The sequence below is a fragment of the Urocitellus parryii genome, chromosome 9, assembly GCF_045843805.1.
Source record: "Urocitellus parryii isolate mUroPar1 chromosome 9, mUroPar1.hap1, whole genome shotgun sequence".
Taxonomy (NCBI): domain Eukaryota; kingdom Metazoa; phylum Chordata; class Mammalia; order Rodentia; family Sciuridae; genus Urocitellus; species Urocitellus parryii.
This window is the reverse complement of record NC_135539.1, coordinates 20928596-20951979: the sequence shown is the minus strand read 5'-3', so window position 1 is coordinate 20951979 and position 23384 is coordinate 20928596. Positions and strand designations below refer to the sequence as shown.

The following is a 23384-nucleotide window of genomic DNA, read 5'->3' as shown; positions in this document are numbered from 1 at the left end:
CCCTGCTCCTGAGGATGGGATGGGTGCTGGTAAATTCTGTTGTCCTTTGCAAGGGATTAGAAAGCAACCTGTTTAACCCTCCCTTTGGACTTCGCAACCAGATGATGTTTCTTGATACATAAAAGGGCCCCAGGGAAGCTAAGTTTCCCAGTGTCCCCATAGGCCGTGCATCTGTGTTGGGACTTTCTGGGCTACGTGGGTCTGCAACACTTAGGCAGGCTAAAAGCCACTTCTCACCTATTCCCCGTAGCTTGCCCTCCCTCCCTCCCTCAGCGTCGCACAATTTTCCTTTTAAGTATCATGTTCCAGGCTGGTGCCTATGGGCTGTTAGACCTTAGGCCTCTGGCATTTGTTGACGAATCTGAATCTGGTGGCCCTTTTAAAACCCACTGTGAAAGGTAGAAAGTGGCTGACTCTGCCAGTATAACCTATTTAATGGGACAAAGAGCACAAGGGACCTGCACAAGTTTACAAATCCTTTGAGGGTTTTGCCTGTGGTGTCACATTTATACTCTTTCAACCCTTGTCCTGCATGTACATACATGTGTATACACAACCACACACCCCTACAGAGTCCAAGCCTCAGACAAGAAACAGTTTATTAGTAAGGAGACACATGAAAATGGCTGTCAGGCCTTGCAGCATCCCTAGCCTCTGGGGCTTCTCCTCTCTCTAGTCCTGCCCTTGCCCAATCAGCTGGTTTCTGCTGATGGCCACCAGAACCTGGATGTAGCATTCAGGATGCCATGAACACTCCTCCTGCTATTTCACCAGTGACCAGGTGTCAGGGTGGGTCCAGGTCCTCAAGGGACATAGATCTGGGTTCTATCCAAGAGTGCTCTTCCTGGCTAAGACCATGTCCAGTGACCCAAGGTTAGGAGTTGATCTACCTACCATACAGCAATACTGTCCCCATCATGATGATCAAGATGCCCTGCCTCATTTGACACCGTAAATTCCAGATTTCCCTTTGCTGCACCTCATAGGGTCAAACAAATTGATTCAGGGTGTTGGTCTCCCATGGCAAGTTTGGGAGGAGTAGTTCTTATCAGTCAAGCAGCAGGAATTTGGAGTTCTTTAAAGAGTTTTCAGGCTAAGGCCAGTTTCTAAATTTCAAATTAGTATTTACTGAGTGCTTACTGCGTGCTAGGCAGTGTTCTAGAATTTGAGGGTGTAGCCCATACTGGCAAGGTCCTAACACCAAGCCAGGACAGTTTCCTGAGCATCAATGTTATGGTCTCCAATTTCTATCTATTCATTCCTTTCTCCCATTTCTTCCCCTTCGTTTCCCTCCCACCACCTCCCAGGCCCTTTCTACTCTGCTTCAGCAGCAGATAACCCTCCCTTTGGTTTCCTGGGCTTCCACCTTCCCTGGACCCTATCATTCTAGTCCCACTGGTGGTTCCTCTTTGAGAGGCCTTGCCCGACCATCCCCTATCCCAAAGGGCCTCAGAACCAGGTGCCCTCGCTGGTGCTTGATACGGGCAGAACTGTCACCAAAACCCTTGCCACACTCTGCACACTTGTATGGCTTCTCCCCAGTATGTGTGCGCCTATGTTTGACCAGATCTGAGCTCCGGGGGAATTCCTTCCCACAGAAGCCACACACGTGGGGCTGGCTGGGTCCAGAGGGCTGGGCCCGGACTCGAGGTCGAGGAGCCGTGGGTGCTGGGCCAGGTGGGTTATGTGGCCGTAGGAGAGTAGATGGTGGTGGTGGCCGGGCACGTTCACCACGGTGGGTTCGGAGGTGCTTGACTCTGGCCGAGCTGTCAGCAAAACCCTTGCCGCATTCAGGACAGAGGTAGGGTTTCTCCCCAGTGTGTACTCGATGGTGTTTCACCAGGTCAGAGCTTCGGCGGAAGCCCTTGCCACACTCGGGACATTTGTGAGGCTTGTCACCAGCCAGTGGTGGGGGTGGCTCCCCAGCCTGTGGGCCTCCAGGCTCAGACTCCAAGCCAGGCAGGCCAAAAGGCCCATCGCCAGGGTGTGAAGGGCTTCGAGGTGTCAGTGGGGGGCTGGTGCCAAGAGGAGGTGGAGGTGGGCTGGGGATCAAAGGGGCTACAGGGTAAGCTGGAAAGCTGAAGTCCTGGGGCTCCATGTGAGTGAGGCGGTGGCGAAGAAGTGTGGAACTGAGGCTGAAGGTGCGGTCACATTCTGGGCAGGCATGAGGTCTCTCGCCACTGTGTGTGCGGAGGTGCTTAACCCGGGCAGAGCTGTCAGCAAAGCCCTTGCCACATTCAGGGCACAAGTAGGGCTTCTCTCCTGTGTGCACCCGCAGGTGTTTCACCAGATCGGAGCCCCGGGCAAACTCCTTTCCGCACACATCACAGCCAAAGGGTTTGGGACCCAGGTGACTGCGTTGGTGGCTCAGGAGGCTGCAACTTAGCACAAACCGTTTGCCACAATCAGTGCAAATATATGGCTTGTCCTGGGCCTTGGGTCCCTGTGCAGTTGTTGTGGCTGCTCGAGATGGCTGCCGGCGGGGCACCACTGGCCGGGGGGCTTGCTCCCCCCGGTGTGTCCGCTGGTGTTTTATGCGGGCAGAACTGTCACCAAAGCCCTTGCCACAGATGGCACACTTGTAGGGCTTCTCACCAGTGTGCGTTCGCTGGTGTTTCACCAGATCAGAACTCTGCCGGAAACTCTTGCCACATTCACCACAGATAGTGGGGCGCTCACCAGCAGGTATCCGAGGCCGAGGAATCTTTGGGGGACCCTGGGCTGGTGGCCGGGCCCTATAGGGTTTCTCACCACTGTGAGTTCGCTGGTGTTTAATGCGGGCTGAGCTATCTCCAAAGCCCTTGCCACAGACCCCGCACTTGTAAGGTTTCTCCCCTGTGTGAGTCCGCTGGTGTTTTACCAGATCTGACATCTGCCGGAAGCTCTTGCCACACTCACCGCACACCGCAGTTCGATCACCACTAGCCTGGCCCCAGCGTGGTTCTCCCAGGACCCGGGGGCCTCGATTCCGAGGCTGAGGCTTTCCTAGTCCCTCTCTCTGAACCCATAAGTCATCCCAGGTCTGGATACCTTCAGGTTTGAGAGAATCATTTCCTACTTCATGACCTGAGGCCAAATCTTCTTCTTCCTTGAACCCCAAGTCATCCTCCTCTGGTGGGGTGTGTTCAAACACATCTGACTGAGAAATCACCACATTCTCACTCCCTAGACCTAGGAAAAGAAAAAGGAATTGTAGCTCTCAACCTTTTGACTTAGCCTCTTTGGTGTGTGGTGCGGGGAGCGGGAAGTGCTGGGAATGAAACCCAGGGCCTTCAGCAATCCTTCTATAGCACTGAGCTACACACCCCACCACCTCTCCAGGAAGACTTCCTTGACAATGGATCTCTTTCTCCTCTGAACTTTTGAAGCACTTATTATCTGTGCCTTTCAATAACAATGGTAATGACTTCTTTTTACTATGTCCTAAATATATGTCAATATATTTAACTATATGCAAATACATATAACTAAGTAATACTGTATCCTTGCAAACAATCCTAGAAGGTAATACTATTATGTTACTATCCCCATTTTACAATCATGGAAATGCAGAGAATATAAGTGATTTGTTCTAAGTTAGAAAGTAGCCAAGCCAGCTTTTAACTCAGATCTGTCTGAACCCAAAAACGTTTTATTGCCTTTATATGGAAAACTTGGTATTTGCTCTTTCTATTGTACTTTGTTATATTAGCCTATTCTGTAATTTATTACTTCAGTCTTCCTGTGTCTTCTCACATACATCTCTCAAGATGCTTAGGGGTGGTGGGAGAGATAAAGTATCAGTAATTATAACTGTGGGTTCAGAACAATTATAGGGCTTCTACAATTGCTGTGCGATGTCACAGCAGAAAAAACAAGGAGACAGAGAATGGCATTCACAGCAAAGAGAAAATCGTGGAGAGGAATGGAAGATAAAGCTAGAAACGGTTGTTGGGACTAGTTTGAGCATGCAAGATTTGGATTGAACGCTAGGCTAAGTATAAGGCTTTAATTAGTAGCCAGGGGGGAGCTAGGAAGGTTTTTGAGTAGAAAGACAGGATTAGATCTGGAATTGGATCAATTTGCCTGCAGAGTGCATCATTGGAGAGAAAAGGGCAGAGGTGAAGACTGTGGGGGAGGGGAGGAGTCCTTGAGAAGATGCCCATAAAGGCCTGGCACACAGTAGGTACTCAGAAACGTTGGCTCCTTCCTTTGGTTTTTGCTCCCCTCCCCCTCTCTCCTTGGAGACACAGCTTACGTCCAATTTTTCTCGGTGGGGCAGAGCCCAGCACTGGAGTCCCCACCCAGCTATTACCTGTCTGTGCAGCGCACGGCCGCGGCTCTCACCTGTGCGGGCGCTTCTTAACCGCTCCCTCTCCTCTGGGCCACGGAGATCCGAACCCCAGGGTTCTACGGCGCGTTCCATCGCCAGTACGCCGCCCTGGGCAAGGGGACAGACACATAATCCTGTGGTCACCACAACCATGTGCGGCCCGCGGACCTTGCCGCTGCCCTCTGTCGGCCGGCGCGGGCACCCGACACCGGGCGCGGTTCCCGGTAACTCCCGCCGGCGCCACCGGCCACCCCTGCACCTGCTGCTCCTCCTCCCAGCACACAGCCGTCCCTCTCACCTCGTCAGCCGCCTCCAGCTCAGCCACCCGGTGCCCTCCCAAGTTCCTCTGCAGGGTGCGGGTACCCGAGCCACCGGCGGCTCCGAGATGCGGGATCCGCACCAACACGGGAGGGGGCCCGGTCCCAGGCGTCCCGGGGGCGGCCGCCGGGGGCGGGGACGGGAAGCGGAAGCGCTGGGGCGTACAGAGCCGCTCTAGGATCTGGGAGGAGCTGCACGCCAGTTAGGGATGCCGGTGTTGGCGGGAGCTCTGTGGCCCGCGGGTGGCTGCGTGCAGCCTGGTGGGCTACTCTAAGCCGAAGATAGTGGCCCGAACTCGGTGGTATTAACCGTGTGCCTCCTGGGCTGCAGCTGGGTGATAAGGGCTGAAGACTCTTCCTAAATGTCGCTGTGTCTCTGGCCACCGGCGCAGACCTCGGGGGCTGGCGGGCAGCGCCAGCCACCCTAGCCTGGGAGAGACAAAGAAAGAGGAATCCGGAGACGGACCCAGGGAAAGGATTGGGGGAGAGACCAAGGCAGACAAAGGGCGGCGGAGACCCCAGACGGGGCGGGGCGGGGCGCTGAGACACGGGAAACAAAGCACGGCTGGTCCGAGAGGCCGAGTACCGCGGTGGGGGCTGGGCTAGGGGAGACCGAGGCAGGAGCAGGGACTAGAGGGGAACGTCTGGTAAATGCTGCTAGGGAGAGGGGGCAGATGCAATCAGACCTGCAGCTCCCAAATAGACCCTGAACCAGACTCACACAGTCTTAATGTAAAAGCCCTGAATCAAAAAGGGCTCGGCTGATCAAAAATACAGGGGCAAAAGATTTACCACCAGAAACAAAGAGATGTAGAAAGAATAAGAGATAGCTATAAAGGCATTGAAGCAGTCTTAGGAGCCATAAGAAAAAGAAGCAAGCAGCGTGGAGGGAATCAGACCCAGAGTCAGAGAAACAAAGGACAGCAGTCAGTGAAAACAGGCAGAGACAAAGACAGAGACACAAAGAAAGAAGCTGCTAGAAAGACTGGGGACAGGCTGACAACCCTGCAAAAGCTAAGCCCAAAAAGAGGCTGAAGAAATAAACCCTTTTTGCATGCTGGTGGGGCCCTGGCTAGGGCTATGTTCTAGTTAGGGGACCCAGGACCCTGGAAACATGCTTCCAGGATCTGCTTTTGTAGGAAGAGAGACAGAAAAATGTCTTCAGCCCCTTTGCCAATGATGAGGAGGGGTAACCACTTTTTTTTGTTGTTGTTTTAAATTCTTCACATGAGCCTTAGTGCTCAACTAGATGATTGGCATAAGCAGTTGACAAATTCCAGATCTGACCTTGGAGTACTATCAGTTTAAATGGGCAAGCACACAAATCTTTAAAAATAAAGAGAGTTTGCTTAGCATGCAATCAGATTGGATCCCCAGGACAGGGGGGTGGGGGGTGTTAGAGAACTGTAAGGGTGACAGTTATACCAACCTGTTCAAGATAGTGTAGGAGAGCTGGAAAAGTTCTAATACATGGGTCTTTGTCTGATAAACATGGAGGCTCTATATTGATCATAATCCCCAAAGACAACAACCACCCCCATATTTCTGATTGTTGAAGTCACAAAAGATCAAAATCCCTAAAGTCTAAAATCCTAAAAATCAGGGCTGAGGATGTAGCTTAGTGGTAAACTGTTTGCCTGGCATGCATGAAGCCCTGGGTTCCATCCCCATCAATGCAAAAATAAAGAAATAAACAAAAATAAAAATCTGAAAATAGCAATCCTAAAAGATTAAAATCCAAGATATTGAAATCATGAAAGAAAGTGGAAATCGTGAAAACTGCAATGCCAATTTTAAAAAGAGCCAGACCTGGTGGCAGACACCTGTAATCCCAGCAGACTGGAGCAGCAGGATCGAAAGTTCGAGGCTAGCCTGCCAATTTTGTGAAATCCTGTTTCAAGATATACGTAAACACTTAGTTGATAGAACAGTTACATCGCATGCACAAGGCCATGGGCTCAGTCCTCAGCACCAAAAAAAAAAAAAAAAAAAAAAAACAGGATAAAGTGCCCCTGGGTTCAATCCCTAGGACTGCATTAAAAAAAAAAAAAAAAAAAAAAAAGCAGTGAAATACTGAATTCTGGGAAGGAATTAGTGTGTTGTTTTTTTTTTCCTAAGAGACCAAGTTTCAGTGTGTTATACAGGCTGGCCCCAAACTTGGCTCCAAGGAACTTATCTTCCTCATCATTCTACTGGGTAGGTAGAACTATAGACATTCACCATTGCACCCAGTTTTAGGTTATAAGCAGGATAGCTGCATCATGTTGAGCAGAAGAACACCTAGAAACTTAGTAAAGCATTATTTTGGGTGTGTCTGTGAGGATGTTTCCAGAGATAAATGTGTGAACCCAAGTGGACTAAGTGGGGAAGATCTGCCCTCAAACGTGGGCAGGCCTCATTCCATACATAGGCTGGAGGCCTAGAGAAACAAATACAGAAGGTGAGTGATCTCTCTCAGAGCTGGGATAGAGTTTTTTTCTTCTATCTAGACACTAGAAGTCCAGACTGGCTGACCTTTGGACCCTAGGACTTAACACCAGCACTTCAGGCATTCTTCAGGTGTTCAGCCTCAGAAGAGTTCAGGTGGTTAGCCTCCAATTGGGAGTCAGTGTCTCTGGTTCCAAGATGAAGCCTCTGGACTTAGACTGAACTATGCCAATGGAATCCTAGGGTCTCTAGACAGCCTGTGGTGGGACTTCTCAGCCACCACAATCATGTGAACCAATTCAATTTAAATCCCAAACCATAATGACAGATTTGGAATTAGGTGGGATCAAACATTCTAAAAGTGAATTTCAAGATGTTACCAATAACGTTCATTTTTTCCATTCATACCAATGCAGAAAAGTCAGATGGGTAGATTGATAGGCCATGTAATATGGCAAGGAAGGAAAATTTGGTTTAAAAATCATTTGTCTATATTGGCATTCCTTCCAGCTAATGAAATTCCATGAGTTCTCTCTCTCTCTCTCTCTCTCTCTCTCTCTCTCTCTCTCTCTCTCTCTCTCTCTCTCTTTCTCTCTTTCTCTTTCCCTCTCTCTCTTCCTCCCTCCCTCCCTCTCTCCCTCTCCCCTTCCTTCCTCCCTCCCTCTCTCCCCCCCTCTCTTTCTTTCTTTCTCCAGGGATTGAACCAGGGGCACAATCACATCCCCAAACCTTTTACTTTGAGGTGGGATCTCACTGTGTTGCTTAGGACCTCACTAAGTTGCTGAGGCTGGCTTTGAAATTGTGATCCTCCTGCCTCAGCCTCAGAGCCACTAGGATTTCAAGTGTGTACCACCATGCCTAGCCCGAGGAGCTCCTAATGAATTAAAGTTGTATTTGCTTGAAGAAGCTAGTTAAGTTTCACACTGACGTGTTTGAAAATAATTATAAGAGCTGGGGGTACAGTTCAATGGTACAGTACTTGCTTGCCACACATGAGACCCTAGGTTTGTTCCCTAATACCACAAAGACAAACACAAAATTATGTTTAAAGCAGGATAAGAAGTATGGGTGTTGCTGTTCACTCATCAGTATTGTTTCTGCCAAATTTGTGGTCTGCTATGAATACATTCAGAATGGATTTCTGCATGCCCCAAAACAACACAGAAGCATCACATGGGAAAATTTAGTAGATAATGACTGTGTTGGTGTCTATCAAATCATAGAATGATTTCAAAAAGATCAGTGCTACATAGAAAATGAATGTGAAGTAGCTGTGCGACGGGGTGCATGCCTGTAATCCCAGTGACTCAAGAGGTGAAAGCAGGAGGATCAAAAGTTCAAAGCCAGCCTCAGCAATTTAGCGAGGCCCTAAGCAATTTAGCAAGATCCCGTCTCAAAATAAAAAATAAAAAGGGCTCAGTGCTCAGTGCTATGTGGCTCAGTGTTTAAGCAATCCTGTGTTCAATCCCTGGTATCCCCCAACCCCGCCACCCAAAAATAGCACAGAACGTACATACAAAGTGGCAAAAACGGGTCTTCTAATTTTTTTCTGGGTACTGGGCACTTTTCCAAACTATATCCCCAGTCCCTTTTTATTTTGACACAGGGTCTTGCTAAATTGATGAGGTTGGCCACAAACTTGCAACCCTTGTGCCTCAACCTCCTGAGTTAAACAGGTATGTGCCATCATGTGTGACTTGCATGCTATTTAAAGGCTATTCAATAATTCTGGGAAGGGCTGGGGATGTGGCTCAAGCAGTAGCACGCTTGCCTGGCATGTGTGGGGCGCTGGGTTCCATCCTCAGAACCACATTAAAATAAAGATGTGTCCACCGAAAACTAAAAATTAATTTAAAAAATAATAATAATTCTGGGAAGATCAGAGTCTGAACTCAGGGCAGGGGTTGGAAGGTATGGAGAAAAGGAGACCAATTTTTTTTGATGGAAATCAACTGGATATACTTGTGGAGGGTGAGGATGAGAGGAGTTCAGAGTGATGTAGGGTTTTTTTGTTTTGTTTTGTTTTGTGGTGCTGGGGGTGGAACTCAGGGCCTCCCAGATGCTAGGCAAATGTTATACCACTGAATATATTCCTAACCTCCCAGAGTTTTAACTAAGACATTGGGGCTGCTCAGTCTGATGAGAAATGGAGGAGGAGGGGCTGTGGTAGAGTGGGAAAGATATAATCATCTCTTCCCTTTATATCTAAATACTGTTTCTCTTCTGGCACTTTTAGCATGAATGCTGTGAGTCACACCTACTTGTGGCTGTCTCTCTCCCCAGAGGACTGAAATGCTGACTTAATTCACCCTGTCTGGATCCTTGGCAACTAATCCACAAGAGCAGTCACTGGATATTAGCTGGCAGAACTACTATATCGCTCAGCTCATGTAATAATAATAACTAGCATTTGCATGAGCTCATCTCATATGCCAAAGCACTATTCTAAGAGTTTTGTGTATTAACCCGTATTAACCCATGTGCTGCAGTCTGTCTTTTCTTTTTTTTGCAGTACTTGGGATTAAATTTAGAGCACTTTACCACTGATCTACATTCCCAGGGGCTTTTTTTTTTTTTTTTTTTTTTTTGATAGAGTCTTGCTAAGTTTTCAAGACTAGCCTTGAACTTGGGATTCTCTTGCCTCAGTCTCCAAAGTCACTGGGTTTACAGGCCTGTACCACCAACGTCCGGCTTGCTGTAATCTTGGTCATGTCCCATGAGGGAAATTATTTGTTTATTTATTTAGATACTGGGGATCAAACCCAGGGTGTTTTGCCACTGAGATACATCCCCAGACCTTTTTAGAGGAGTACCGAGGATTGAACTCAGGGGTACCTAACCACTGAGGAACATCCCCAGCCCGTTTTGAATTTTTTTAGAGACAGGGTGTCTCACTGAGTTTCTCAGGGCCTCCCTAAATTGCTGAGGCTGGCTTTGAACTCTTAATCCTCCTGCCTCATCCTCCTGAGCTGCAGGAATTACAGGCATGTACCACTGCACCCAGCCAGACCTTTTTCTTTATTGGTACCAGGGATTGAATTTAGGGGTACTCAACCACTGAGCCACATCCCCAGCCAATTTTGTATTTTATTTAGAGACAGAGTTCCATTGAATTGCTTAGCACCTCACCATTGCTGAGGCTGGCTTTGAACTCTCAATTCTCCTGTCTCAGCCTCCTGAACCGCTGGGATTACAGGAGTGCACCATCAGCCTGGCTTCCAGCCAGACTTTTTTTTTTTTTTTTTTTTTTTTTTTTTTTTTTAGTTATAGGGAGACACAATATCTTTATTTTTATGTGGTGTTGAGGATCAAACCCAGTGCCTCAAGCATGGTAGGTGAGTGCTCTACCTCTGAGTCACAACCCAGCCCCCAGCCAGACTTTTAAAATTTTATATTTTGAGACAAGGTCTTGCTAATTTGTGAGGGTAGCCTTGAACTTACAATCTTCCTGCCTCAGCCTCCCAAATGAGCTTCTGTGAATACAGACATGCACCACTGAGCCCAGCTTAAGGGAGAATTATTAATGGTACTGTTGTACAGATGAAGAAACTGAGTCACCAAGAAGTTAAAGTAAGACATCCAAGGTCACATAGCTAGTAAGGTCACACAATTCTAAATAACTGCACGTCTCTATAGTCATATGTACCTTGAAAAACCTACAAGGAAGTTCCTGTGAGAGAAAGATCCAGAGAGGCAATTTTTCTTTTCTTTTTGGTGGTGCAAGAGATTGAACCTAGGACCTAGCAATGCTAGGCAAGCATTCTACCAGAGTACACCCCCAGACTGAGAAGCAACTTTTCTATGGTTACATAAGGGAAACAGTGTTAGAAATGAACTTTAAGTAAGGATAAAGTAAACACAGGGCAGCTGGGGATGTGGTTCAGTGCTTGCCTAGCATGTGGAACTCTGAGTCTGAGCTTCAGGACCATTAAAAAAAGAGAGATAAAAAAGATATATACATGAAGATCTGGGTGAATCTTTTTTTTTTTTTTTTTTTTTTTTTGGTACCAGGGATTGAACTCAGGGGCACTCAACCACTGAGCCACATTCCCAGCACTATTTTGTTTTTTACTTAGAGATAGGGTCTCACTGAGTTGCTTAGCACCTCACTTTTGCTTAGGCTGGCTTTGAACTAAAGATCCTGATCCTCCTGCCTCAGCTTCCCAAGCTACTGGGATTACAGGCATGTGCCACCTCTCCCAACACCCCCAGCACTCACAGGCATTCTGATAGCAAAACTTAAATATGTGTAATTCATTTTACACAAGGAAACTGGAGTTCAGAGAGGTTAAGTAACTTGCCCAAGTTTGTACACCAAGTAAATATTAGGCATTGGGGTTTGGGGAGTTCTTTCTGACTTCCAGGTGAGGTGCCTTTTACGTGTCCTGCAGTCCCCCAGCCTTTGCCTCTGACGACCTTCATTTATTCATTCTTTCAAGAATCCATGCATCTAGTATATCATTCATCAGTATCTTTTTAAAGACACAGGGGAATACAGAAATTGGGAAGACATGATCTCTGCCCTCAGAGAGCTCAGTTGGGAGCAGAGACAGGTAAGCACAGGTGGTTTTTAAAAAAATGTTTTTAAAAAAATAGTTGTAGATGGACAGCATGCCTTTATTTTATTTTATTTTTTAATGTGGTGCTAAGGATAGAGCCCAGTGCCCCACACATGCTAGGCAAACACTCTGCCACTGAGCTACAGTCCTAGCCTTTACATGTGGGTTTTTAGGGGCCTCTGAAAGGTGCTGGGGAGTCTAAAGGAGGGGAAGGACTCTGTCTGGAGTAGCTGGGGCAGATTTTGTACAGGAGGCAGAGCCCCTTGAAAGAGGAAGAGGTGTTTCCCTGGTACAGAAAATGTGGGCAGGGCCAGTATGTTTGGGCCACTGAGATGGAGTGATGAAGACTGGTGGCAGAAACTGTCTGCCAGGCCAGAGCTCCAATTTGATTCTGAGGTCACTGGGGAGTCTCTGAAGGGTTTGATCAAGGGGTTCTTTGGCCAAAATTCTGAAGTAAGTTTTCTCTGACAGTGGTGTCCAAAGACCTGGAGTGTTTTTTTTTTTTTTTTTTTTTTTTTAAAGAGAGAGCGAGAGAGGAGAGAGAGAGAATTTTTAATATTTATTTTTTAGTTCTCCGCGGACACAACATCTTTGTTGGTATGTGGTGCTGAGGATCGAACCCGGGCCGCACGCATGCCAGGCGAGCGCGCTACCGCTTGAGCCACATCCCCAGCCCCCTGGAGTGTTTTTTAAGGTTTTTTATTTATTTTATTTTTTTTAAGGTTTATTTATTTATTTAATTTTCGGCGGAAACAACATCTTTGTTTGTATGTGGTGCTGAGGATCGAACCCGGGCCGCACGCATGCCAGGCAAGCGCACTACCGCTTGAGCCACATCCTCAGCCCCTTTTAAGGTTTTTTTAAAAAATATTTTTTAAGTTATTGATAGACCTTTATTTAATTTATTTATTTATATGTGGTGCTGAGAATCAAACCCAGTGCCTTACACATGCCAGGCAAGTGTGTATTGCTGAGCCCCAGCCCCAGTCCTTAAGAATGTTATTAAGGGGGCTGGGGTTGTAGCTCAGTGGTACAGCACTTGCCTAGCATGTGTGAGGCACTGGGTTCGATTCTCAGCACCACATATAAATAAATAAATTAAATAAAAGGTACATCAACAACTAAGAAGAAAATCTATTAGGGGAATGAGGTAGAGCTCAATGTTTAGCACTGAATTTGATCCACAGCACCAAAAACATCAAAAAGTCCATGGGTTCTAGCTCAGTGGAAGAGTACTTGCCTAGTGTGTGAGGTCCTGGGTTCAATCTCCAGCTTTGCAGGAGGAGAAAAAGTCTAATACATGAGCCAAAAAATTGATGGCCCCTTACTTTCAATATTGTTTGTTTTATGGTGCTGGGGCCCCTTTGTAATTTTTCCTCCTTTTTCATTGGGTATTAAATGTCGGAGTGCTTTACCACTGATCTATATTCCCAGGAATTTTTATCTTAAATTTTACATATATGTGTGTATAATATATATATATATATATATATATATATATATATATATATATATATATATATAATTTATTTATTTTGGTGGTCTTGGGGATCAAACACAGGGCTTCAAGCATGCTAGACAAGTGCTCTTCCCGAGCCCTTATTTTATATTTTAAAATATTTTTAGTTGTATCCCAGCACCACATACAAAAATATTTTTATGGGCTGCGGATATGGCTCAAGCGGTAGCACGCTCGCCTGGCATGCGTGCGGCCCGGGTTCGATCCTCAGCACCACATACCAACAAAGATGTTGTGTCCGCCAAAAACTAAAAAATAAATATTAAAAAAAAAAATTCTCTCTCTCTCTCTCAAAAAAAAAATAAAAAAAAAACAAAAATATTTTTAGTTGTAGATGAACACAATCCCTTTATTTATTTATTTTTATGTGGTGCTGAGGATCGAACCCAGTGCCTCATACATGCCAGGCAATCGCTCTACCACTGAGCCACAACCATAGCCCTATTTTTTATTTTTGAGACAGGGTCTCACTAAGTTGCTGAGGGTCTTGCTAAATTGCAAGACTGGCCTTGAACTTGCTACCTACCCTTCTGCCTCAGCCTTTGAGTCACTGGGATTACAGGTGTGCACCATTATCTGATAGCCCCTTCTACTTCTAATCCCATTATGGGTTTTGGTCCATCAGAAACCCTAGGAACATTTTTGTTATCTTGATTCAAGACTTTGTCACACCTGCTAAAGAGAGCAGCCTGCTTCCTTCCTCCCTGCCCATACCTCACCTGGCACCCTGGTGACAAAGGGGCTTGGAATAAAGGCATGTAGAGAACGGAGGGGTTGAAGCTGTGGGTCTAGGTATTCCTGGATTTGGCTTTCCCCACCTCTCTGGTCTGGGCTGGTTTGAGCATCTCAGCTTCTTACAACTGCCCGCCCCCTTGTTTGCTGCATTCAACTTCCTGCCCTACCAGAGGAAGTGGGGAGTGATAGCAGGTGCAGAGACAGCTAGCGGAGCCATGGTGAGTCCTTGTGCCCAGGAAGCTAGGCATCCCCAGCCTAACCCCCTTCTCCCACACAGTCCCCAGACCCGGGTTGACCCATAATAGGCTGACTTTTCCAAGTCTTTGGGTTCAGGTGATACTGAGGTCCTGCCTGCCACTCTCAGGAGTCTTATTCACCCCCACCCCCAACAGGACAAGGAGTATGTGGGTTTTGCTGCGCTCCCCAACCAGCTGCACCGCAAGTCCGTTAAGAAGGGGTTTGACTTCACACTCATGGTGGCAGGTCTGGAGGCTCTAGAGAGAGACTTGGGGTGGAGGTGTCTTCAGAAGACCCTGGCTGTCCCCTCATCTCATCAGTTGGCCTGTCCTGTCCACAGGGGAGTCAGGTCTGGGGAAATCCACCCTTATCAACAGCCTGTTCCTCACCAACCTCTATGAGGATCGGCAAGTGCCAGAGGCTAGCGGTAAGATCCTGCTGCCATCTCCAGGCAGTGCCCTTGACCCCCTTCCCTAGGTTGCATTCTTCCTTCAAGTTCACTCAGTGCCCACTGCTTTTCTGAGACTGTTTCCTCCCTTGAAAAGGGGATGGGGCAACTGTAACACTGGGAAAGGAAATTAGTCTTGCTTTGAGCCCTATGCTATCCTCTGTCCTTTCCCTGCCCCCACAGCTCGCTTGACACAAACATTGACCATTGAGCGCAGGGGTGTGGAGATTGAAGAGGGGGGCGTCAAGGTGAAGCTGACCTTGGTGGACACACCTGGCTTTGGGGATTCTGTGGACTGCTCAGACTGGTGAGGAGGAGGGAAAGGGACAGGGGCTGAGCCTCTCAAAGCAGCTACTGTGTGGAGGCCCAGGGGACAGTTGCAGGGCTGGTCTGACCTGGTTCCCTGACTCAAAATGAGGCACCTGTTTCTGGAAGCCATCTGGCCCAAAGTATGCTTCTTAACTTCACACCAACACCCCCACCAGTTTCCCTTGATATATGGATGGAGCCAAAGGAACTACTTCTCATCCCCATAACCTCGGCAAGCCTTGTCTCCTTGCCTGTCCTGTGGCTTCTGATCTTTGACACATGTCCTCTCTCCATACCCCAGCTGGCTGCCTGTGGTGCGCTTCATTGAGGAGCAATTTGAGCAGTATCTCAGGGACGAGAGTGGCTTGAACCGGAAGAACATCCAGGATTCCCGGGTCCACTGCTGTCTCTACTTCATCTCACCCTTCGGCCGGGGGTCTGAAGGGGGATCCTAAGGGTTGGGGGCCTTGGGGAGGGTACGAGGGAGGCTTTGTCGCCTGGGACTGGGCCCTGATTAATTTTGGGGTGCAGGCTCCGGCCCCTAGATGTGGCCTTCCTCCGGGCGGTGCACGAGAAAGTCAACATCATTCCAGTCATCGGCAAAGCAGATGCCCTGATGCCCAAGGAAACCCAGGCCCTCAAGCAGAAGGTGTGCGTGGTGTCCTTGGCCCCAAGTGAAGCCAAAAGTCATGACCGATCTCAGCTTTGACTTCTTTGATCTTGGGGTAGTCTTTTTGGAACATTGTGGGAGAGTTTTCGGGAAAGGTGGGCAGCAAGCTGCCAAAAGTAGCCATGTCTTTAGAAGTTTAAAACAGTCTGAGGGGTGGAGATATAGCTCGGTTGGTAGAGTGCTTGCCTTGCATGCACCAGGCCCTGGGTTTAATCTCCAACACCACACACACACACACAAGCCAGTCTGAAACAGGGCTTGGTGTCACACTAGAGGCTGAAGCAGGAAGATCTCGACTCCAAAGCCAAAAGCACTACTTCTCATCCCCATAACTTGGCAAGGTGAAGTGCCCCTGGGTTCAATCCCTGGATGGTGACAGGCTGGATATACAGCCCCAGGGCTAGATACTCAGCAAAGGCTTAAGAGCAAGGGCATGGACATGATGACCCCTGACATCCCTCTGGCCTTGTGATGCTGATGATCTCCTATCCTAAGCTCTTCAGAGCCTTAAACTACTGTTTCTCTCAGGTCTTTCATGGTCTGTTTAGAATCCTGTTTATCATCACTGTGACTTGATTTTGTTTTTATGTTATCTTGTATGTCTGTCTCTCACCATCTCTGTCATTCCCATCTTTCTGTCTCTCTGATTACCAGGTGTCTCTGTATCTCACTGTCTCTGGCCATGCAATGTCTGTCATTCATGGCCTGTGGATCTCACTCTCTCTGCATCTTTCTTCTCTGAGATACGGGACCAATTGAAGGAGGAGGAGATCAATATTTACCAGTTCCCAGAATGTGACTCTGATGAGGATGAAGACTTCAAGAGACAGGATGCTGAGATGAAGGTATGAGAGGAAGAGGAGGAAGGGGCAGAGCAGAGGTTAGGTGTGGAGATGGAGGCTGAGGTTTTTGCCCACAAGTAGCCCACGGTGACTCCTGATCCCTGCCCTCTAGGGAAGCATCCCTTTCGCAGTCGTCGGTTCATGCGAGGTGGTGAGGGACGGTGGGACCCGACCAGTGAGGGGACGCCGCTACTCCTGGGGGACCGTGGAGGGTAAGGCCAAACACAAGTTCTGAGGCCAGCAGCAAGCAGAAGCTGCACCCAATATGTAAAGTTGGGGCGGGTTCTAAGTCCTGGGAATTCCTAAAAGTCAAAAGAGGGATACTTGGGCTGCAAACTGAGGATCCTTGGCTAGATCAGCAGCAGGACTCCCGGGTGACTGAGGGTGGGTTTGGACCGGAAACTCCCTGACGCTCACCGATCCGCCCTCCAGTGGAGAACCCACAGCACTGCGACTTCCTGAACCTGAGACGGATGTTGGTGCAGACACACCTGCAGGACTTGAAAGAGGTGACACACGATCTGCTCTACGAGGGCTACCGGGCCCGCTGCCTACAGAGCCTAGCCCGGCCTGGGGCTCGTGATCGAACCAGCCGCAGGTGAGAACCAGGACCTACGATTTTGATGCTTCCAAATCTCCACTCCTGGGGCACCGTTCGAGACTGCACAGTTCCCACTCTTGACCCCGCCTCCCTATCCACGGCCCCACCCCCACCCCACCCCCTAGCTCTCTTTCTCCACCCACTTGGCCTCCGACTCTAACCTCCCAGACACGGCCCCGCCTCCTAGAGTCAAATTCCTCCGGCCTTAACCTACAATTTCAGATCCCGTCCCTGATTCCTGTCTCCCTTCCCTCTACCCTCTAGTAAACTTTCCCGCCAGAGCGCCACAGAGATCCCGCTGCCCATGCTGCCTCTGGCCGAGACGGAGAAGTTGATCCGCGAGAAGGACGAAGAGGTGAGCAAGCACCTCGCTTCCCCTCCACCCAAAGCTCCAGATCCTCTTCAAGGTCCCTCCCTGGCGTCTCCGGGTTTCACTGCCAATAATCTTGCCCCACACAGCTGCGCCGCATGCAAGAGATGCTGGAGAAGATGCAGGCCCAGATGCAGCAGAGCCAGGCTCAGGGCGAGCAGTCGGACGCTCTCTGAGGCCTCCGCCCGGCCCGGCCTGACCTTACTTCGGCTCCGCCTTCGGTCCGTTTCTTGTCCAATCCCGGGGCCCTAGACTGCCCAGCCTCTAATTCCGGAGCCTCCGAGTGGCCCACGCCTGCCCACTCTTGCACTTGCTTTGTGTAGGTTCTCGCGGCTAAAGGTTCAGCCCGTCCGGGAGTTTGTAGCTCCGCCCCCCACTTCGCCATGGGCTCACTTCCAGGAGCGGCCTCCAGCCCAGCTCCTGCCAGCCTCTCCCCACCTTGGGGTGTCGCCCCCCTTCAAACTATGTCTCCAATAAAAACTTAGCTTCCCGGGCGCCACGCAAGTCTTCTCACTGGCGGGAACCGGACTAGGGGGTGGAGCCTTCCCCCGCGGACTCCGACCCGTTCATTCATTTGTTGGACACTCCCTTCCTGCTGGGTAGTGTCTCCGCCCAGCCTCCTACCTGAGTCCCTCTCACAGAAACACAAGGCGCCGCCCATAAGAAACAAAGACCAGTTGAATTTTATTGGGAATCGGGGTGTGGGACGGACTGGCTGGAAGCCTAGGCCACCAGAAGCCTAAGAACATCCTCTACTCCTGGTCCTTGGCGTCACCGTGCGTGATGACGTAGCAGATGTTCTTGTAGTCTACGTTGCCGCCCACGTCAGGGGGGAAAGCTGCCCACATATTCTTGATCTGCGGGAGAACGCACGGGCATCTCGAACCAGTCCCAGTGCTCCCCCTCCCCCGTCCCATAGCCTCTCCCAACCACTCCCCAACTCACTTCCTCTGGAGTGAAGCGGTCGCACTGGGTGGTAAGCAGCTCCTCCAGGCTGAAAGGTGACAGGAGGAGTTAAGATTGGGTCCCTGATTCCTGTCCACTCCCTCTCACTTTATCCTCGTTTTCACTGGTTTCCAGAACACTCTGGCCTCCCCGATTGCTTTTGACCTTCCCCACTATTTGCTGTGAAATGTAATCCTATTGCTCAGTCCTATTTTTCCCTTACTGGCTTTCTGGATGGGAGCAACTGAAAGGGGCTACTTACAACTGCTTCTTGATGGTGCCCTTTCCCTCAGGGTCCAGGACCTTGAAGGCTCCAGTGATCACATCCTCGGGATCGGCACCTGAGGGGTCAGGGGGAACATGAGCCTGGAGGTTCCCTAGAGGTCTGGGAAGGGGCAGCTGGGGCCGTGGACCCAGGACACCTCACTGACCTTTGAGCTTCTCCCCGAACATGGTCAGGAAGACAGTGAAGTTGATGGGCCCACTGGCTTCCTTCATCATGGCATCTAACTCCTCATTCTTCACATTGAGGCGGCCTGAAGGGGGTTGGGGAAGCAGGGGTGGAAGTTGGGTCCTGGGGCAAGGGCTGTACATTCCCATAAATTTAGACCGTCCCGCCCATTTTTTACAACATAGATTGAAGCCCAAGATGGAGTTGATAGGGTTGGAACCCAAGGTCATTGAAAATTTCCCCTCCCCCAACCACCATCTTGAGTATTTGTGGGACTCACCCATGGCTGCAAAAGTGTCCCGAAGATCCTCTTTGTCAATAATGCCATCTCGGTTCTGGTCAATTACAGTGAAGGCCTGTGGAGGGCAGGGTGGGGAGAGATGAGTTCCCCCATGGCCTGGCTTCAGCATCCCCACCCCAGACATATCAGATTCTGGCCTCCTGCCAGCTGTTCTCTCCCACCCCAAGCAGGGAGGGGAAGAAGGAATTCTAAACCTTTTCCCTCCCCCTAACAGGTGCACATTCCAGGGAGGGGGTTGTGGGTGATGGCAGGGGTGCCTTTGGTCAGCTTTCAGCTTCCAGCCTTCCCTACTCACCTCCTTGAACTCCTGGATCTGAGTCTGGTCAAACATGGAGAAGACATTGGAGCTCCCCTCTGCTGCTGCCCTTCTCTTGGCCTTCTTAGGTGCCTGAGGGGTGAAGTTTGGACAAGGAGGTCCATTGGCCAGTCCCTAGACCTCTCTGGCAGGCAATGGATTAGATCCAGTGTTCACTGTTATTGTTTTGTTTGGCTATTTGAGATGGAGTATGTTACCCAGTAAGCATGTATAACACAGGGGTATGTTACCCAGGCTGCTTTCAAACTCCTGTGCTCAAGGAATCTTGCCTCAGCCTACCAAGTAGCTGAGACTACAGGTTTATGTCACCATGCCCAGCTAGATTCAGAGATCCTTGAATCCCTTCTTCTAAAGTAACTTTTCCCTCCCTTGGGACTTCTTGGCTGAGGGACTTGTTTTAGTTGTATCCCCTGAATTTCCATCTGCAGCTCCTGGGTCCCCATACTTCCATCCTACCCAATAGGTAAAAGCTTTCTCACTTCAGACTACCCCCAGCCTGCATCCTTCAATTCCTGGTTTGTTGTTTGGGCCTGATCCACTCATTTTCTTTGTCCGAACCTCTACTTTCTCATTTATAAAATGGGAGTGAGAATCCTCATCTGGCTGGTCCCAGAACTTTAGGAAGATGGAGTACAGGAGGTGATGGAGCTGGCTTTGAAAGGGCCTGGAAACCTAAGAGTGGAATATCTGGGCAGATTAGCATTGGTTGGATCCTTAAGGCCATCACTTTATCTGTTTTTCAATAGTGATACCAAGGAAGTGAGGACTCATTTTTTTTTTTTATCTTTTGTTGGATTAGAAAATTGCTACTGTTTTCCAAAGGGTGAGTCTGCCCTGAGTCTAATGGATCTGGCCAGGGGTTGGGGATTCTCACTCACCATGTCTTAGGTCTCCTGGGGGCAAGGCAGTGGCTCCAGCTGGAAAGAAGCAGAGAGTCAGCCTGGCGTAGTCCCTCTGGGGTTATATAGTCCTGCCCCAGGGAGCCCTTAGCATACCAGGGTAACCTTAGCCCTGCGGGTGCCCACCCCAGATACCAAAATAGCCCGGCTCAGAGACTCTCCTTTCTTGGAGGGCCAGCAGCAGCTGGAGCACACAGAGGGAGGAGGGAGTGGGTCTTGGGATGCAGGTCTCCTTAGGACCTAGGCAGGAAGGGATGATCTTTCTCCCAGAAGGGGCCTGGAATGTGTCAGAGTTCAGAGTGGGCCCAAGTTAAGGCTCAGTTCTGGGAGAGAAATGAGTACCCCTGTACCCCTCTGCCCTTGGATGGGGTAGACTCAAATCTAAAACCAGTAAACATGTATTGAGTATCTGCAATGTGCCAAATAGTGTGCTGGGCTTTGGGGATATGCTTGTTGCTTCACCCCATATCGTGGGATTCATAGTCAAGTGTATGGGTGTATGTGGGTGATGGCAGAGTTTAAAGTTGGGAGAGAGCCATCTGTGGAAATAGGAGTCTCAGGAAGCTCTCTCACAACCTTTTATGAAGAGGGGAGGCTGTGCATGCTGGCACACACCTGTAGTCCCAGCTACTCAGGAGGCTGAGGTAGAAAGATTGCTAGCTTGAGGCCAGCTTGGACTACTTAGCAAGACCCTGTCTCAGAATAAAAAATAAAAGGGGCCGGTGATTATAACTCAGTTGTATAGCACCCCCTGACTTAATCCTTAGTACCAAATAAACAAATCAATCAATAAAAGAAGAGGGGAAATTTTGTGAAAGATTCTCTGTGGTCTCAGGCTTTGTATGTCAACCCCCTGGGCCTTGGTTTCCTCTCTATAAAATGGAAAGAAACATAATTCTTATCCCACGTATGTTGCATTAAAATTAACAACTAGGCTCTGCCTTGGTGGAATCTGTAGTGTAGCTATAGGAATAAATGCAAAGAATAACATATCATCTGGTAAGGAGCCCAGAAGTAGAGGGCATAGCACCCTGTCTTAAGAGTATAGGAATGGGCTGGGGATGTGGCTCAAGCGGTAGCGCGCTCGCCTGGTATGCATGCGGCCCGGGTTCGATCCTCAGCACCACATACCAACAAAGATGTTGTGTCCGCCGAGAACTAAAAAATAAATATTAAAAATTCTCTCTCTCTCTCTCCTCTCTCCTCTCTCACTCTCTCTTAAAAAAAAAAAAAAAAAAAAAAAAAAAGAGTATAGGAATGGCTTACTAAAGGCCAGAGGAAGCAAGTCAGGTGAAAGTGGAAGGGTAGGCAGGCTAGACAGGAGACATGCCATGGGCAAAGGCCTGGACAGTGAAAGATCAGATGTTCAGGTTGCCACAGTTGTTATGAGGCTATACAGAGGATGCAAGGAGTTGGTGACCAGGCACTGGAGGACCTTCAATGCCAGGTAATAATGGAGAGCCTGGAGAGCATGGAAAGATTTGAAGCAGAAGGATGTGGTCTAGTATGACTCTAGATCATTTTTCTGGGTACCTGTGTAGAGGCTGGTCCTCAGAGGAGGGGAGTCAAAGAAACCAAGAGGGAAGCTGCCTACCACTTTCATTTCCTCCTAGGCAACTGGAATGGCCAGTGGCTTCTTTCTTCGTTCTAGGCAAGAACCTCCTTGGCTGACTGACCTTTCCCAGACCTCTAGGCCTCAGTGCCCAGTTCCCACCATGCAATGGATGGATGTCTGGGGAAATAGTGGTAGAGGAAGCCCCAGGTTTGGAAGGATACCCATTTCATACTCTTCCTCCTTCTTTAGGACCTGATGTCCTGAGGAAGGTGCCTCTGCCCTTCCCCCCTCCTCCAGCCCCATGCCAATGCCTCTAAGACATTTTCTTTTCTGGGCACCGGGGCCTACCACCTGTTGTCTCTAAGAAGGGAGAAGGAGCCACCCTAAACTTAGCAGCTGCCCTTGGCTTCCTGATCTGTTCCCTCCCCTGCTTCAGATGGCAGCTGACACACCTTATATGGTTACCATGGGGGTTCTGGCCAGGGAGGAGCCCACTTATTAGTAGATTCTGAGAGGTGAGGAATCCTAAAAGGGGATTGGTGGGGGTGGGGGGAGTACTCAGGAAGCTTAAGTCAAGCCTGGGAGGTTAAGAAGGAGATCAGAGGGCTGGGGATATAGCTCAGTTGGTAGAGTGCTTGCTTGCCTAGCATGCACAAAGCCCTGGGTTCAATCCCCAGCATCACAAAAAAAAAAAAAAAAAAAAAAAAAAAAAAGAGAGAGAGAGAGAGAGAGAGAGAGAGAGAGAGAGAGAGAGAGATCAGACACTGAAAGGGTGTTCACAGGTTCTGGGTCTGAGTTAGGAGTAAGGAGCCTCAGAAAACAAGAAATGGGAAATTGGGAGCTAGGTCTGACTGCAATTCAGGATATTAGATGCTGTATGGATATTGAGGCCATCTAACTCTGGGGCTCAGGAGAATGGTGGTCAGAGAGAGGTGGGTATTTAGAAGTTGGCAGGTTGGAGAACATAAGATTAGGTCTTCATGTTTGTGGTCTAAGGGCAACTTAGAGAAGCTTATGAGATTGGGGTTCTTAGCAGAAAACGAAGAACACAGATGAGACAATGAGGGAGAGGGATTGGGTAGGACTGGAGTCCTGGATTCCTCAAAGAATGTGAACACATGGGGGACATTATGATACTGGCGATTCATAGATTTGGGGGAGTACCCAGAGGGATGAGATCTGAGGAATTGGGGCCTGGGGAGGAGCTCAGATAGATTGGAGCTGAAGAGAGGGAGTTAGGGCTTGGGATTCCTACAGGAAATGGAAGGTGTAGAGAGATGGGCCTCTTGAAAAATTGGGAACTCCAAATAGTCGAATTAGAGATAGCGAGGTGGAGAGTACTGGATCAGGGCATTGGATCCATGGTGGGGCTCAGAGCCTCAGAGACCACCAGAGAGGAGAACTCAAGAGCTCAATGAATAATGGGGTCCCAGAAAGGACACAGGAAGGGCAGCGTGGCACTCTTATTTGTTAAGAGCCACACTCATTACCTCCCCCCGCCCCTTCTCTGCGCTGTCACCAACTGTTACCCCCCTCTGGCGCTTGTCTCCGGTTGTCACCGACTGTCACTA

At 49.1% G+C, this 23384-nt stretch overlaps 3 protein-coding genes across 3 annotated transcripts; 1 reads left to right on the top strand and 2 right to left on the bottom strand.

Moving 5' to 3' along the window:
* Positions 1 to 582: 582 nt before the first annotated feature.
* On the bottom strand, positions 583 to 4770 carry Znf48 (zinc finger protein 48). Its single transcript, XM_026400349.2, has 3 exons — positions 4611 to 4770; positions 4327 to 4420; positions 583 to 3171 (listed from the first exon to the last, which is right to left on the bottom strand). The coding sequence occupies exons 2-3, from the start codon at positions 4403 to 4405 to the stop codon at positions 1382 to 1384; spliced, it is 1869 nt and encodes a 622-aa protein (XP_026256134.1). The 5' UTR covers positions 4406 to 4420; positions 4611 to 4770; the 3' UTR covers positions 583 to 1381.
* Positions 4771 to 14040: 9270 nt separating this feature from the next.
* Septin1 (septin 1) lies at positions 14041 to 18170 on the top strand. Its single transcript, XM_026400369.2, has 12 exons — positions 14041 to 14087; positions 14262 to 14352; positions 14447 to 14533; positions 14738 to 14861; positions 15165 to 15299; positions 15395 to 15512; positions 16277 to 16378; positions 16488 to 16587; positions 16808 to 16973; positions 17241 to 17331; positions 17436 to 17567; positions 17670 to 18170. Exons 1-11 carry the CDS (start codon positions 14085 to 14087, stop codon positions 17520 to 17522), a joined length of 1104 nt encoding a protein of 367 aa, XP_026256154.1. The 5' UTR covers positions 14041 to 14084; the 3' UTR covers positions 17523 to 17567; positions 17670 to 18170.
* Myl11 (myosin light chain 11) lies at positions 18007 to 20345 on the bottom strand. The gene is made up of 7 exons (XM_026400370.1): positions 20238 to 20345; positions 19339 to 19431; positions 19023 to 19098; positions 18723 to 18827; positions 18554 to 18632; positions 18292 to 18340; positions 18007 to 18203 (listed from the first exon to the last, which is right to left on the bottom strand). Exons 1-7 carry the CDS (start codon positions 20238 to 20240, stop codon positions 18099 to 18101), a joined length of 510 nt encoding a protein of 169 aa, XP_026256155.1. The 5' UTR covers positions 20241 to 20345; the 3' UTR covers positions 18007 to 18098.
* Positions 20346 to 23384: the final 3039 nt, after the last annotated feature.

Coding starts and splice junctions, on each gene's coding strand:
- Myl11 (XM_026400370.1), bottom strand. Junction 18,633..18,722: donor GTTCGGGGAGAAGCTCAAAG/GTCAGTGAGGTG, acceptor CTGACCCCTCAG/GTGCCGATCCCGAGGATGTG. Junction 18,204..18,291: donor ACCGCTTCACTCCAGAGGAA/GTGAGTTGGGGA, acceptor GTTCTCCCGCAG/ATCAAGAATATGTGGGCAGC.
- Znf48 (XM_026400349.2), bottom strand. CDS start 4,405: ATGGAACGCGCCGTAGAACCCTGGGGTTCGGATCTCCGTGGCCCAGAG. Junction 3,172..4,326: donor GTTAAGAAGCGCCCGCACAG/GTGAGAGCCGCG, acceptor TTCTTTTCCTAG/GTCTAGGGAGTGAGAATGTG.
- Septin1 (XM_026400369.2), top strand. Junction 15,300..15,394: donor ATCTCACCCTTCGGCCGGGG/GTCTGAAGGGGG, acceptor TTTGGGGTGCAG/GCTCCGGCCCCTAGATGTGG. Junction 17,332..17,435: donor TCCGCGAGAAGGACGAAGAG/GTGAGCAAGCAC, acceptor TGCCCCACACAG/CTGCGCCGCATGCAAGAGAT.